A 16,588-nucleotide genomic window follows, 5' to 3' on the forward strand; every position below is an offset into this window, starting at 1 on the left:
ATGGTGATATTTCCTGCCCTTCTGGTGTCTGAGTTCTTCTGCCAGCATTCAGTAAGTTATGCTATGAGAACTGTTCCACATGGAGATGTACTTTTGATGTATTTGTGGAAGGAGGTGAGCTCCACGTCCTTCTATTCTCTTCTATTCTGCTATCTTGATTCACCTGCCTCCAGAGCTTTCTTTATCCCAGAAGTTGAGAACATTGTTGGCTCAGTGAATGACCTCACAAACAACAGCCAGGCATAATGCTATTATTACAGTCATCATCAAAAATTCTAAGGGCTACATGCTGTGTGATTCCACTTATGTGACACCCTATAATGTTATATAAGACAGGAAACAAAGCAGTGGTAGCCAGAGGCTGGGGACAGGAGGAGGAGACTGACTACAAAAGACGTAAGGGAATTCTTGGGTCCTCTACATCCTGGTTGTAGAGGTTACATGCCTGTATGAGTTTGTCAAAGTTAGAATTCTACACCCAAAATGAGTGCGTTTTACTGTACGAACTTTAAAAAAAATTTTTTTTATTGTAGTATAGTTTCTTTACAATGTTGTGTTCATTTCTGCTATACAGCAAAGTGAGTCAGTTATACATTTACGTATATCCCCTCTTTTTAAGATTTTCCCATATAGGTCATTACAGAGTATCGAGTAGGGTTCCCTGTGCTATAGAGTACGTCCTTATTAATTATCTGTTTTATATATAGTAGTGTGTATATGTCAATCCAAGTCTCCCAATTTATCCCCCTCTTTCCCCCGGTAACCATAAGTTTGTTTTCTACATCTGTAACTCTATTTCTGTTTTGTAGATAGCTTCATTTGTACCCCTTTTTTAGATTCCACATATAAGTGATATCATATGATATTTGTCTTTCTCTGTCTGACCTTACTTCACTCACTATGACAATCTCTAGGTCCATCCATGTTGCTTCAAATAGCATTATTTCATTTCTTTTTTATGGTTGAGTAATATTGCATTGTATATAGTACCACGTCTTCTTTCTTTCCTCTGTTGATGGACATTTAGGTTGCTTCCATGTCTTGGCTATTGTGAATAATGCTGCTATGAACATTGGGGTGCATGTCCTTTTGAATTATATTTTTTTCTGGATATTTGCTCAGGAGTGGGCTGCTGGATCATATGGTAACTTTATTTTTAGTTTTTTGAGGAACCTCCATACTGTTCTCCTTAGTGGCTACATCAGTTTACATTCCCACCAACAGAGCAGAGGGTTCATTTCTGTCCACACCCTCTCCAGCATTTGTTATTTGTAGACTTTTAAATGATGGCCCCTGAATTGACTTCTTGCACCTGGCAAGTTGCTGCTATCTGGAGCTCAGCTTTCCTGGGCTCCTGCATTTACGGGAGTTCAGAAGCAGCCCCCACCCCAGTAAGCCCAGCATCTTAAGAATGACCATAGGGCTTCCCTGGTGGTGCAGTGGTTAAGAATCCACCTGCCAATGCAGGGGGCATGGGTTCGAGCCCTGGTCCGGGAAGATACCACATGCCACGGAGCAACTAAGCCTGTGCGCCACAACTACTGAGCCTGCACTCTAGAGCCCACAAGCCACAACTACTGAAGCCCGTGTGCCTAGAGCCTATGCTCCTCAACAAGAGAAGCCACTGCAATGAGGAGCCTGTGCACCACAACAAAGAGTAGGCCCCGCTCACCACTAGAGAAAGACCACGCACAGCAACGAAGACCCAACGCAGTCAAAAATAAATAAATAAATTTTAAAAAATACTTTAAAAAAAAAAAAAAAAAGGAATGGCCATAAAGCACTTTCTGAATATAGTGATGATTTCCCCGTGGCACGGATTCAAGGAAAGGCATTTGGCCCTGTCTCACGGAGCCTAATGATAGAGTAAGAGAGAAACTCAGTAATAAGAAAGCAAATTCAGCATCCCCAAGTTTTCCCAGGTCCTTCCTGTGTATCAGGCAAGATCATTTCTGGTCATTCAATGTCATTTAGTCATCAGTTAGGACTTAATAGATTGCATTTGTCTACCCAGAAAACTATTGGAAAAGCAATAAGCTGCACAAATTAGCACATTGAATATGTAATTCCTGATGTGTAAACCTATAAATAAATTCAACCCAGCTCAAAATTTTATTCCAACTTCTCAGGCCAAGCACTATTAAAACCCGTTCCTGAGGCCATTTTCTAGATTCTGATATGAATGTTGATAAATACTTTGGGGAGTCCTTCATCCATTTCCTAATCTCTTTTCTTATATCAACCTCTAGACCACTTGAGAATCAGACCTTTCTGTCTTTTCTTTCTTCCCTTCCTTCCTCCCCCCATTCTTCCTTTCTTCTTTTTAAATCAGTGAAGCCATAATATTGGTAAGCTAAAAGGGAAATTGGTTAACCTTCATCCATGGCTATCTCAGGCAAATGTGAATTAGTTGGTATGTTTTTTGTTTTAAGGTTTCTTAGCGGCTTAGAGTTTCAAAATCTCAAAATTCTCCCACAAGTCCTCTTTCCAATAACCAGGATACCAACTGTTCCTAATTAATATCAAACATTCTACTTAAGAGACCTGCCAAAATTGTGAATTAACCTGGCACTGTAGCTCATTCTTTGATATTTAGCAAGCACAGCCTGATAGCTACAAGCAAGTCTTTCAACTATGTTACAAAAATGGCTTGTGTTCTACTCCATGCCTTAAAGCAAAAATTTTAATAAGCCCTTTTTTCTTCTTGCTTTATACTATTCAGTTCCACTATGAACAAACATCATACATATTTCTTGGACTGGCACTTCTTGTCCTCTTTGAATTCGTCCAAAGCAAAAGCCATCTAGACCGCAGCTGATCAGCTGTTTTACAGTTGCTATGAAGGCATATTACTTCCATGGCACAAAATATGACTAGGAGCCTTACACTGCTTTGCTCCATTTCATCCAATAACCATACTTTAATAATAATTCCACATTTTCTAAGGATCTTTTGCCTAAAACCCACTCAAGGCTACCAATTTCTATATTGGTAGGTTTCCTTGTTTGACAGCAAAAGAACTTAATCTAATTTTAAAATGAAAACAAGGGACTTCCCTGGTGGCACAGTGGTTAAGAATCCGCCTGCCAATGCAGGGGACATGGGTTTGATCCCTGGTCTGGGGAGATCCTACATGCCACGAAGCAACTAAGCCCATGTGCTACAACAGCTGAGCCTGTGCTCTAGAGCCTGCGAGCCACAACTACTGAGCCCACACACCACAATTACTGAAGCCCGCATGCCCTAGAGTCCATGCACCACAACTACTGAGCCCATGTGCCGCCACTACTGAAGCCCTTGTGCCTAGAGCCTTTGCTCTGCAACAAGAGAAGCCACCGCAATGAGAAGCCCGCACACCGCAACAAAGAGTAGCCCCCGCTTACTGCAACTAGAGAAAGCCCGTGCACAGCAACAAAGACCCAGCACAGCAAAAAATAAATTAAATAAGTAAATAAATAAATAAAATAAAATGAAAACAAAATGCTTGTGGGAAACAACCTACCAGAACATGAAACAAGTCAGCTCTAGCAAGCAGAGCAGCAGGAACTCAGGAGCCATCTTAAAATTGTGGCCAAAGGATGACTCATATTCAGCTTCCTCCTGAGTCCCAAGGAGAGAGTATATGACTGGATTAAAGTGAACTGTGTACAGCTGGCAATGCAAACAAAACCTCAGCGAATGACATCAGAACAGCCCAACCAACACAGCTGGGGGAAGGAGTCTGTATTTGTGTATGCATGGTTTCTATTTGTATTGTAGACAAAAACAACACATTTCATAATTTTAACTTTAGAAAGTTTGTGTTTATAACTGTGCCATCATATTATATAGTTATGAAAATTACATTCTCAATAAACTACAAAGCATTGTTTTGTGAGCATAGACATCCACCTCATTCTTTCCAGTGACTGCTTAATAATCCACTGAACTGATTTTCCACAGTTAAGTAACAAATTTACTACTGCTGGACATTTAAACTGTTCCAAGTTTTTTACAATTCTGTAATGAATGTGCTTATGCATCTATATTTCTGTACCTGTGCTTTTCGAGAAGATAAATTCCTAGATGTAGAATTGCAGCAGTGATTAATTACATTTTTTTTTTTTTTTTTGGCGGTACACGGGCCTCTCACTGTCGCGGCCTCTCCCGTCGCGGAGCACAGGCTCCGGATGCGCAGGCTCAGCGGCCATGGCTCACGGGCCCAGCCGCTCCGCGGCATGTGGGATCCTCCCGGACCGGGGCGTGAACCCGCGTCCCCTGCATCGGCAGGCGGACTCCCAACCACTGCGCCACCAGGGAAGCCCCAATTAATTACATTTTAAATACTGACAGGTCACACCATATTGCCTTCTAAAATGGCTTTCCACCTATGTACCCTCCCAATGTAATATAAAAATATGGTTTCTCACATCTGCAACCGTACTGGATATTATCCATAAAATGTGTGCTGGTTTGTGTTGGTGATGAGGACTTTTAAAATTTCCATTTATTTGATCATTAGTGCAATTAAGATCTTCCTTTATTTGACTGTTTTAATTTCTTCATTTAAGATTTGCTGTTATACTGTGTATCTCATCTTATCAGACTTTGTCAGACTGTATATCTTACCTTATCCTTGCTGCTTTCCAACAGCCCTTTTTTAAGGGCTATATGCTTCGTAATATATGGTTAAAATATATCTCAGTCTGGGGGCTTCCCTGGTGGCACAGTGGTTGAGAGTCCGCCTGCCAATGCAGGGCACACAGGTTCGTGCCCCGTTCTGGGAAGATCCCACATGCCACGGAGCGGCTAGGCCCGTGAGCCATGGCCGCTGAGCCTGCATGTCCGGAGCCTGTGCTCCACAACGGGAGAGACCACAACAGTGAGAGGCCCGCATACCGCAAATATATATATATATATCTCAGTCTGTCATGTGCCTTTTAACTTTGAATACAGTGTCTTATACCATGGAAAAGTTTAAATTTTTTACATGGTCCTATCACTCTGTCTCTCTTCATGACTTCTGGACTCTGTGTCCTGCTTACCAAAGCCTTCTTGAACTCAAAGGGATAGAAATATTCTACATTCTCTTCTAGAATCTTAATATTGTTTCCTATTACATCTCTAATCATATTGAATGAACTTCTCTGTAAGGGGTGAAATGTGGATCTGACCTTATTTCCAGTTGGATAACTGTCAAGCACCATTTAAGTAATCCATCTCTCCCACTGACACATCAAAAATAATTACTTTTGCAATAAACTAAATTCATGGGTATATGATCTTTTTCAAAAATTTCCTTGTGATGCTTTCCTATTTACCATTCTACATGATTTTCAGAACAAAACTGTCAATGTAAAGATATCCTATAGGGATTGTGACTGGAATTGACTGTACAAACATGTTAACAATATTGAAACTTCCATCTGGAAACACAGATCTCCATTTATTCAGAACCTCTATTCTCCTTAACAGAGGTTAATAATTTCCTTCCTATATATAAAACCATGAGTAAATTCATCTATAATTTTTTTCTTCTGGATTTGATATTAGGGTTGAATTAGCCTCATGAAAGAAGTATTCCAAATACTGCAAAATAATCCATTTCATTATTTTTTCTACACTCTAGAACAGCTTAATTATGATTCCTTGAAGGTTTAGAATTAATCTGTTAACCCAGGTGTCTTAGAAGAGGGCTACACTATTCAAGTTCTGTTTCTTCCATTTTAAATATTAGGAATTTTTACTTTCTGCCTTGAATAAATATAGTCTTACATTCTTCCCAGTAAATTCTAGTTCTTTTGTTCCAGTCTTATCCAGAGTTCTAGAATTTCCTAAAACATATTCTATGTATCAGGTCACACTGAATTTCCTCACCAACAAAGGAACACAAACTTATTTTGTGGTGATCTCAAGCTTTAAACATACTACTCATGCTAACCCTCATCATATGCATTGTTTCAGTTCCAAAATTGTTATGATCTCCAAGTACATATACTGCCTTCCAGAGTTCACTGTTTAAAAATAACTTTCAAGCAGACTCTGAAGGATACTGAGCTAACATTATGGAGCACTTAGTCTGGGTCAGACACTGTGCTGAGCACTTTGTATGCATCAAGTAGTTCAAAATTGCATAGCAAGGGTTTTAAGGGAGTCATAAAATTACATTTACATTTTGAAAATACCACTGTGGCAGTAGTGTGAAAAATGAACTTGAAGCGGACAAAAGAGGATGCAAGGAGACCAGTTATTAGACAATTGGAATAGTCCAGGTGAAATGACAGTGTTTTGGACTAGGGCAACGAGAATGGAAAGATGTGGATGAATTCCAAAAATATTCAGCAGACATATCAACAGGACTTGGTGACACAGAAGGTGAGGAAGAGCTGGGGGCCTGACATGACTCTACAGCATGAATTTTCTGATGATGAGCAAGGTGCGCACTTTGTCTGAAGACCTTTCTGCATTCCTTACATTCATAAGATCTCTCTCCAGTGTGGATTCTTCTATGTAGATTAAGGTGTCCAATCTGGCTGAAGGTTTTCCTACATTCCTTACACTGATATGGTTTTTCTCCACAGTGAATTCTCTGATGAATGGTAAGGGATTGCCGATGGCTAAAGGCTTTACCGCACATGCTACATTCATAAGGTTTCTCCCCCGTATGACATCTTTGATGACAAATGAGCAACGATTTTGTTCTGTATGCCTTCTCACACTTAACACATTCGTAGGGCCTTTGGCCAGTGTGAAGTCTCCGATGCTGAGAGCAGGATGAGCTATCACTAAAGGCCTTCCCACATTCAGTACATTTATAGGGTTTCTCTCCCGTGTGAACTCTCTGATGTTGAATAAGGCGGGTAGTCTGGCTGAAGGCTTTTCCACATTCAGTACATTCATAAGGTTTCTCTCCGGTATGAATTTTATGATGCTGTGCAAGATGTGCTCTCTGTTTGAAAGCTTTGCCACATTCCTTACATTCATAAGGTTTCTCTCCAGTATGAATTCTCTGATGAGTAGCCAGCTGTGAACTGATGCTAAAAGCTTTCCCACATTCTTTACATTTATAGGGTTTTTCGCCAGTATGAATCCTCAGGTGACTAGCAAGGTGTATGCTCTGCCTAAAGGCTTTCCCACATTCCCTGCATTCGTAAGGCTTCTCTCCAGAATGCACTCTTTGGTGCTGAGTGAGTGAGGCATGATGGCTAAAGGCTTTCCCACAGATATCACATTCGTATGGTTTCTCTCCTGTGTGAATTCTCTGATGGACAGTCAGGGATGAGCCATAGCTGAAGGTTTTTCCACACACATTACATCTGTAGGGTTTCTCTCCAGTATGAATTCTCCTATGCTGAATAAGTCCTATGTGATCACTGAAGGCTTTCCCACAGTCGATGCAGTCAAAGGGTTTCTCCCCAGTGTGATAATATCTCCAGTGACGGATAAGGGATGTGTTCTGCCTAAAGGCTTTTCCACATTCAATACATACATAGGGTCTTTTGCCAGTGTGACATCTCTGATGTCGTGCAAAGGATGAGCCATCACTGAAGGCCTTTCCACATTCCTTACATTTATAGGGCTTCTCTCCAGTATGAATTCTCTGATGCTGGGCAAGGTGTGCAGGCTGGCTGAAGGCTTTTCTACACTCCTTACATTTATATGGTTTTTCTCCAGTATGAATTCTTTGATGTTGAATAAGGTGAACATTTTGGCTGAAGGCTTTCCTACATTCCTTACATTCAAACAGTTTCTCTCCAGTATGTATTCTGTGGTGCTGGGCAAGGTGTTGACTCTGGTTGAAGGCTTTCCCACATTCCTTACACTCATACGGTTTCTCTCCAGTATGAATTCTCTGATGAACAGTAAGGGATGAGCTCTGGGTGAAGGTCTTCTCACATTCATTACATTTAAAAAGTTTCTTTCCTACAAAGACTTTCTTGTGTTTTATTACCATGGAATTTTTAGAAAAGCTTTTTTTATCTGACTTGTGATTATAAATATTCTCTTCTATATTGTCCAATGAGACAAATTTCCCAGATTTGTTATATTTGTGGTCTATTTCCACTGTAAGTGTTTCTTTATGAGTGATTGTTTCTTGCCTGATAAATGTCTCTTGGCTTAACAACTGCCTCTCAAAAAGATCTTCACATTTCCAATCTTCTCCAAAAGTGGGACACTCAAGTCCATAGCTTATAATTCTCCCCATTAATACATCATCACACACAAATTGCTTCAGGGGTAATTCTTGTGTCTCATATACAGATTCCCAATCTGAAAGATTCAAAAAAGCAAATGTTTCCTTTATCATGGGCTATAACAAAGGAAACATTTAACACAGAAAAGGTGAATTGAAATAATGAATCCCACAAAATGTATGATACACAGGCGTGTCAACTGAACAAATATGCAAGCAGACCCTAGAGAATGAGACCTCATAGAGGAACATGGAAAAGGTGATTTAGAAAATTAAATGTAGGATAACAAAGTCCTGAAGTAGTAATGCAATGGTAATAATATGTTATGCCTATATTAACATAACAGACTATAAATGAAACTTCCTCTATTCTTTCCCACTTCTGAGAGACTTGCATATATAGTTAGGCTAACTTTGTTTAAAAACCAATATCATCACATAACTACTGCCACTCAAAAATCTCTGTAGATTCCCAGAAATCACAAATACTTTGTGCTTTGTGACTTCCCTTGGGATTTAGGTAAAATCTTAAAGTCATCTCTTCATAATCAGAAAATAGTGTCCCTATGAACCATTTCCATGTGTCTTAATACAGTAAACTCTCTTCACTTCTCATAGATCCCTGAACTTCAGGCTGCATATTAAGGGATTTTTCCATTCACCTTCTCACTTTCACCAGGAAAAGTGGAAAGTAGGAAAAGTGTCACATCTTAATAGGGTTTTGCCATGTGTCTTTTTGTAGAAACAATCTTACAGCAATATGTGGGTTGGTATCACTATTATTAATCACGTTCTTATTTCCTGCCACATAAGTACCTGTCTTGCCTTGTGAGCTAGAATATAAGCTTTGGGGAAGGACTAGATGAGCCTTACACACTACTACTAAGTCACTTAACATGCATCACAGAAACTCAGGCATATATAAGAAATTCTCGATAAATCTATAAAGAAGAAATTTGTATTGAAGAGGTGACACTAAGAGAAAAATTTAGGGGAGAGGTGATATCAAGAAAGGGCAAAGGAGAAAGTGCTTTCCTTTCCCATCTTGTCCATAGCAAATTATGGACTAATCCAATGCTCCCTAAATAGTTTTCTATTACATGTCAAGCATTAGGAACACTAGAGTAATTAGACAGTTGTTCTTGAGAAGTACAGAAAGTGATTAGGAAGACAAGGCCAACAAAGGAAGTAATCTGAGAAGAAGAAAATATGGAATATCAAATGCGAACCCATGTGGTAAAAAAGTAAAATTGGTATAAAAGTTCAGAGATGGGAGGGATCAAATCTACCAGAGAAGTTAAGAAAGACTCTGAGGTGTTAACAAGCTTCCTACCCCAGGTCATCTGTGGTATCAGAAACACCCAAGCTTCAAGAATTCTAGAACTGAGGCCATAAGAGTTCAGTGAACCAATCACCTACAGTTTTTCTTACATAGATGGGCTGAGGGGAGCAATACTAGAAAGAGAAAAACAGAAACCTGACGGCATCATCTACTCCTCCCTCAAATTCTTTCTTGTTTGTGAAGGCTGCCTTCATCTCCAGCCTCCCATGAAGAGTCATGGTTGTCCCTTATCTTTTGGGCTTTTCTCAACACAGATGCTGAGATATCTTAGTCACTGAATTATACTTACATCTATACTGTGACTCAACGTCCCAGCAGATTTACAGGCTTCTTTATTCCCTTTCCCTCATCCTCTATCTATTCTTCACATGGCCAACTATTACCTCTTATCAGGAAAGTTCCTCTTTCTCTTTTCCTATTTAAGGCAGATGGTAGATTCCTACATAACCAAAGTATAAAGTGTGTCTAAGCACAGCTTATTTCCCTCCTAATATTTGGGTATTTGGAGGATCCTAGAAGTCTAGGGTCCAAATCATCTCCAAATGTAAAGATCAAATACTGTTATAGAAGTGAAAGGAGAATTTCATAAAGGCATAATTATCACATGTGATCCCAATATTCCCTTGTGTTTGTGAATTTTTGGTTCATTGGGGGAGGCAGAAAATAAGCATGTACACCAGAAAAAAGTTAATTATAGGCTCTCCTAAGTGTTACAAAGAAAATAAACAGTGGCTTAGTAGAGAGTAATTGGGTTGGAAAAGGGAAAAGTTCACTATACAATGTGGTTAGGGACGGCCTCCAGTGAGATGATTTTTGAGCTCTGGCCTGATAGCCAAGCATGGACAGAGAGCTGACAGAGGAGTCTTCTAGGCAGAGAAAATAGGGAATTCAAAAGCCTGAGTCAGTAAAGAGCTTGGTGAGTTCAGAAAAGGTGACCAGTGGGCTAGAGCAGTGCTTTTCAACTGTATGTCAGGCACTCATTGATAATGACATTTGTAAGACACATGGCACTGCTTATGATCCAGAGGCAACCAGACTTGGAACTCAGACTGCTGCTAGCCCCATGTGGTCTTCCAAGGCTTAGAGACTCAGGATCTTGGCATACCTGTAACAAACTTGGAACATACCTGTATACCTTGCATAGTTTAGAAAACTCTGGGCTAAAGTATAGTGAAAAAACTAAAAAGTGATAGACGATAGGGTTGGAGAAGTAGGAAGGAGCTGGTTACATAGGGGCTGGTAGGGTTTGGATTTTTTCTATTTGCAACAGGAAAGCAAAAAAAGATTTAAGCAGCAGGGTATGTTATGATTTTAGGTAGCATCTAATTTTAGAGTTAAGCAAAGATGTAAGAAGGAGAGAAGCTTATATAAGTCTGTATATAGAAAAGAAAAGAGGATGAGAAGGAGCTGGATAAAGATTTTTGCAAAATGAGTTATTAGAAGAGAGTCAAGTAGAAGAGAAGATATTTGGGGAGCCCATGCTAAGTAGTCAAGTTTCAGTTTTTTCCCAGGCTTGAGTCAAGGCGTGACTCAAGGCGTGAGATGTTTCTAAGAGCATAAGAAAGCAGGAAGTATCACCTTGAAAAATGGCTGAGCCATTACCTAGAAAGAATTCCCCTATCTGGTTCTTCCACACTCACCTGGGAATGGGGTTCTTCTCATCTCACTCTTCATCTCCCAAGGCTCTTTCCCTTGCTCCAATAAGGAGATGACATATGGCTTAGAGACACAAAGTCCTGTATACAAAAATCGATATGAAAATTGGCCATGTTTTGGGCATTTCAGCTGGTTCCTTAATTCTGATGGAATGACATTCAGGAATGAATAGATCAAGGGGTGACAGACTATATAAAGCTTTGGGCATAGTTTAGTGGGACTGCCAACAGTCAATTCTATAAAAGTTAAACCATTTTCTAAGGGGCCGGGGCAGAAATTCAGCCCAGCATTTTCGGAGGATCATCAGACAGCAGTAAGTGAGGTAATACAAAGGGCCCCTAGAGGACAGGGTGTTCGACCCCTGGTCAGGGAACTAAGATCCCACATGCTGCAGGGCAACTAAGCCTGCTCGCCACAACTACTGAGCTTGTGCACCTCAACTAGAGAGGCTGCATGCCCATGTGCTCTGGAACCCATGTGCCACAACTACAGGGCCCACACACCCTGGAGCCTGCATGCCACAACTAGAGAGAGAAAACCCGCAAGCCACAACTAGAGTGAAGCCCGTGCACTGCAATGAAGAGCCCACACCCCTCAAAGAAGATCCCACATGCTGCAACGAAGACCCGATGCAGCCAAAAATAAATAAAATAAATAAACAAATAATAAATCTTAAAAAAAAAAGGGGGGGCCCCTAGAGACAGTTTGGAGTTTGAGTCAGGTCAACTGCCTGATTAAAAAAAAAAAAATCAATATTCTTCAGAAGAATATAACAGAATCCAGAGTTTCCACAATGCATTATTTACAGTGTCCAGGATAAAATCCAAAATTACTACATAAAAGGAAGAAAAAATGAATCAGACTCAGAAAAACAATTAATGGAGACCTAACCTGTGATAACACAGGACTGATAACATAGAATCAGTAGACTAGGCTTTTAAAACAGTTAAAATATCTATATTCAAGAATGTAAAGGAAAATATGCTTGTAATTTCTCAGCAGCAAAATAGAAATTATAAAAAAGAACCAGTAAAAAGTCTAGAATTGAAAAATACAGTATCTGAAATACAAAAATTCTCCAGATGGGCTTAACAAGACATTGAAAAAGACATGGAAGGAATCAGTGAACTTGAAGACACAACAATAGAAATTATCTAATAAATCAATAGAAAAAATTAGTTGAAGAAATAATGGCCAAAAATTTCTCAAATTTGGTGAAAGACATATTTAGTTTCAAGAAGTTCAGTGAACCACAAGCAGGTTAAAAGGGGCCTCTAGGCTGAAGCCCGCACACCTAGAGCCCGTGCTCTGCAACAAAAGAAACTGTCACAGTGAGAAGACCGGGCACTGCAACGAAGAGTAACCCCCGCTCGCCGCAGCTAGAGAAAGCCCAAGCACATCAACAAAGATCCAATGCTGCCAAAGATAAACAATAAATAAAGAAATAAATGTAAAAAAAAAAAAAGGGGGCCTCTGGAATTTTGCTGGGTGGTCCAGTGGTTAAGACTCTGCCCTCCCAATGCAAGGGATGTGGGTTCAATCCCCGGTTGGGGAACTAGAATCCCTCATGCCATGCAGCACAGCCAAAAAAATAGTAATATAATAAAAAATAAATATAAAACACCCTCCTAGGGAAAAATGAGGGAAAAAAAGGGGGGGGGAGCTCTAGACAACAGAAAGCTAATCCAACCAATGGTGGGCCCCAGGGCTGAGAAGGGTCCATTTTAGTTTCCCTAAGAATATCTGAAGCAATTTTCATAGTTTGTGCCTCGCTAGTTCATTTATTGCAAGTTAATAAAAATATACAGATTTTAAAGCAATATTCTGAATTTTTAACAATCCAGCTGTACTCTTTGTGAACTTTGTTATGGTGGTAACAATACCATAGGACAGAGGAAACAAGGCAGCACAGGAGACCAGTGAGAGTCACATCACATCCTGTTCCCAACTAACTAAAGGGCACACTCATGAAATATCTGATACACACCAAATTCACTTATTAAATCTGAAATTTTCATCAGTTCCTGAATACCCTCTTTATTTCCCAGATTCGATTCTGACCTACACACAGTAAAAAAAAAAAAAAAAAGTTTTAATAATTAAACAAAAACCAAAACCTAAAGAGTCCCTAAGGGTAATTCTGAACTATGAGAGGGGAAAAAATCCTCACCCACTGATACCAGGCTCTGATAGTTCTCCAACATCATACTCCTGTATAAACTCCTCTGAGCAGGGTTCAGCCATTCCCATTCCTCCTGGGAAAAGTCTATTGCTACATCCTTGAATGTCACCAAGTCCTGAAATGACACAAAGACATTCTTGATCAACCAATGCTCATGTCCACACGTGACTTCGAGTTGAAGTGTTAAGCTGTCCCTACTTTATGTGAGAAATAGCCCTTAGAGAGAAAAAAAAACTTAAACATATAATATTAAACGCTAACCTAAAATAGTACTTATTGAACTAAAATGCTAACCTAAAATGCTAAACTGCATTGTATATGATGGTGCTAATCCATTTCTCAGCATGGGGAAATATGGACAGGTGGCCACAGGGCAGTAAACAAGGGCTTCAAGTAAGGACGTATACCTGTGGTTGAACCTTCCAAAACAGCAACAAAAGAATATCTAAGTTGATATTTTGTAAATTGTACTCTATGGGATCCTAGTGTTTCAGGGGAAAGAGGCATTGAACTGACATGGCTGTGGTTTTTTTCTTACATAATAAAAATATGTATCTAGAATGCAATTTTTTTGTGCTGTACCATTAAGAATTAATTAGCATGCCAGGCCATACCACAGTGACCTGGATAGCAATATGAGAAATCACCCAGCATAAGACTACAACACGGGCTTTCCTGGTGGCGCAGTGGTTGAGAGTCCGCCCGCCGATGCAGGGGACACGGGTTCTTGCCCCAGTCCAGGAAGATCCCACATGCCGCGGAGCGGTTGGGCCCGTGAGCCATGGCCGCTGAGCCTGCACGTCCGGAGCCTGTGCTCCGTAACGGGAGAGGCCACAACAGTGAGAGGCCCATGTACCACACACACAAAAAAAGACTACAACACATCTAACTTGTGTGCTGAATTTGAGTATAACAAACCAATATATACTTAGACAATATCAAAATGAAATAATTATAATTTTTAGTTTCATAAAGACTTAATGTCCAGTTACCATCACCATCAGGTTGAGATAAATTTTTTTTCTTTTTTTTTAAATTGAGGCATAGTTGATGTACAATAAGTTTCAGGTGTACAACATAGTGATTCACAATTTTTAAAGGTTATACTCCATTTGTAGTTATTATAAAATAGTGGCTATATTTCCCTGTGTTGTACAATATATCCTTGTGGCTTATTTATTTTACACATAATAGTTTGTATCTCTTAATTCCATACCTCTATCTTGCCCCTCCCCCCAGTAGCCACTAGTTTGTTCTCTATATCTGTGAGGGTTGTGACAAATTTTTTTAAGTATTATGGGCATTTTCATCTTCACATTTATTTCCACTGAAAATAAAAATCTTTGTAATGCTGTGTTGTCATTTGCAGCAACATGGATGGAACTAGAGGGTATTATGCTAAGTGAAATATGTCAAAGAAAGACAAATACTGTATGATCTCACTTATATGTGGAATCTAAAAAACAAAACAGAAACAGACTTTGTATAGATGTAGAGAGCAAACTGGTAGTTGCTAGAGAAGAGGGGAGTACAGTATGGAAAAGTGGAACAAAAAAGAGTAACCTTACAGTGCAGAAACCTGACAAATACTACCTCAACCAGGTAATCAAGGTATAGTAATAACTCATGTTGATAGTATGAACCCTTGATATATGGTGAAAATGGAACTCTGTGATCTTCCTTCTAAAAACACATTACTCCAGTCTAACCAGGAAAAAAACATCAGGTTTGAGAGATGTTCTGAAAAATACCAGAGAACCTCTCAAAACTGACAAGGTCATCAAAAAGAAGGAAGGTATGAGAAACTGTCACAGACAAGGAGACAAAACTACCTAGAAGATAGAACTACTAAATGTAATGTGGTATCCTGGATAGGATCCTGGAACAGAAAAAGGATATTAAGTAAAAACTAAGGAAATCTGAACAAAGAATGGACTTTACTTAATAATAATGTATCAATATTGGTTCATTAATTTTAACAAATGTCCCATACTAATGTAAGATGTTAGAAACAGGGGAAGCTGAGTGTGATGCATAAGGATCCTCCCTGCTATCAGCAAATTTTCTATTATTAAAAACAGTTTATTTTAAAAAATCTATTTTAAAAAGTAAATCCTATAGGGAGTTCCCTGCTTGCCTAATGGTTAGGATTCCAGGTTTTCACTGCATGGCCTGGGTTCAATCGCTGGTCGAGGAACTGAGATCCCGCAAGCCACACAGCGCAGCCAAAAAAAAAAGTAAACCCTATCAAAAGGAAGACATCAAAGCTTTAAATTATCTCTAAGATTTTTAAATATACAAAGTCCAGCACTTAACTCAAAATAATGAGGCACATAAGACAAAATTAAGAGGAAAAAAATCAGAAAATAAAAACTCACAGAGGGACTTCCCTGGTGGTGCAGTGGTTAAGAGTCTGCCTGCCAATGCAGGGGACATGGGTTCAAGCTCTGATCTGGGAAGATCCCACATGCCGTGAAGCAACTAAGCCCATGCACCACAACTACTGAGCCTGAGCTCTAGAGCCTGTGAGCCACAACTACTGAGCCCACGCGCCTAAAGCCCGTGCTCCGCAACAAAGAGAAGCCACCGCAATGAGAAGCCCATGCACTGCAACAAAGAGTAGCCCCTGCTCGCCACAACTAGAGAAAGCCTGCACACAGCAACGAAGACCCAATGCAGCCAAAAATAAATAAATTAAATAAATAAAATGAAGTGGGAAGAAGAGGGGGCTCTATGCCTCATCACACTCAGTTTTATTTACCCATTAGGCAGTCTGAGTTAAGGACAGTGCTCTCTGGGAGAAGTGGGAACCAGGCCCTTAGATAAGACTGTTAATCAGGGAATTTTCAAAAGGAAAGCAGCTTTACAAATTCCTAAACAGTAAGACTGCTTTTCAAGAAGGAGAAATGAAATAACTAACCTGAGGTATGGCTTTCACTAGTTCAACTGTCATTTTCGCCTCCTTTTCCTGGCTTTTCTCTTGGGGAACAGCACTGTCCTGGAAGGGTAAGGCTGAAGGGAGAAAAAGGAGAGTGAAAAGATGAGGCCTTTGCACTCCCAGAATCACCAGCCTAAAAACTCCATCTTCTCCTTCTTCCTCCCAGCCTTCTTTGCTTCCACTGCCCACATAACTGGGAGATTATGGGCAACCGATGGCAGTTGAGATGTATAACTTATAACTCTGTTTCTCTTATGCTCAAGGTCCTAAATTTAATCTTTTTTCTAAAAGTTGCTT

The 16,588-nt window shown here is 39.8% G+C and overlaps 1 protein-coding gene across 1 annotated transcript in view; it reads right to left on the reverse strand.

The window, feature by feature from the left end:
• Positions 1 to 4,904: 4,904 nt before the first annotated feature.
• Positions 4,905 to 16,588, reverse strand: part of LOC113615157 (zinc finger protein 420-like) — a 49,205-nt gene continuing 37,521 nt past the window's right edge. The window contains 4 exon segments of the mRNA XM_027097227.1: positions 4,905 to 8,250; positions 11,156 to 11,251; positions 13,342 to 13,468; positions 16,274 to 16,365. Of these exon segments, the coding sequence (XP_026953028.1) occupies positions 6,230 to 8,250; positions 11,156 to 11,251; positions 13,342 to 13,468; positions 16,274 to 16,365 (2,336 nt within the window). The 3' untranslated portion in view covers positions 4,905 to 6,229.

This window comes from Aethalodelphis obliquidens, unplaced genomic scaffold, assembly GCF_003676395.1.
Source record: "Aethalodelphis obliquidens isolate GAN/ISIS:26980383/991018 unplaced genomic scaffold, ASM367639v1 scaffold113, whole genome shotgun sequence".
NCBI classification, from domain to species: Eukaryota; Metazoa; Chordata; class Mammalia; order Artiodactyla; family Delphinidae; genus Aethalodelphis; species Aethalodelphis obliquidens.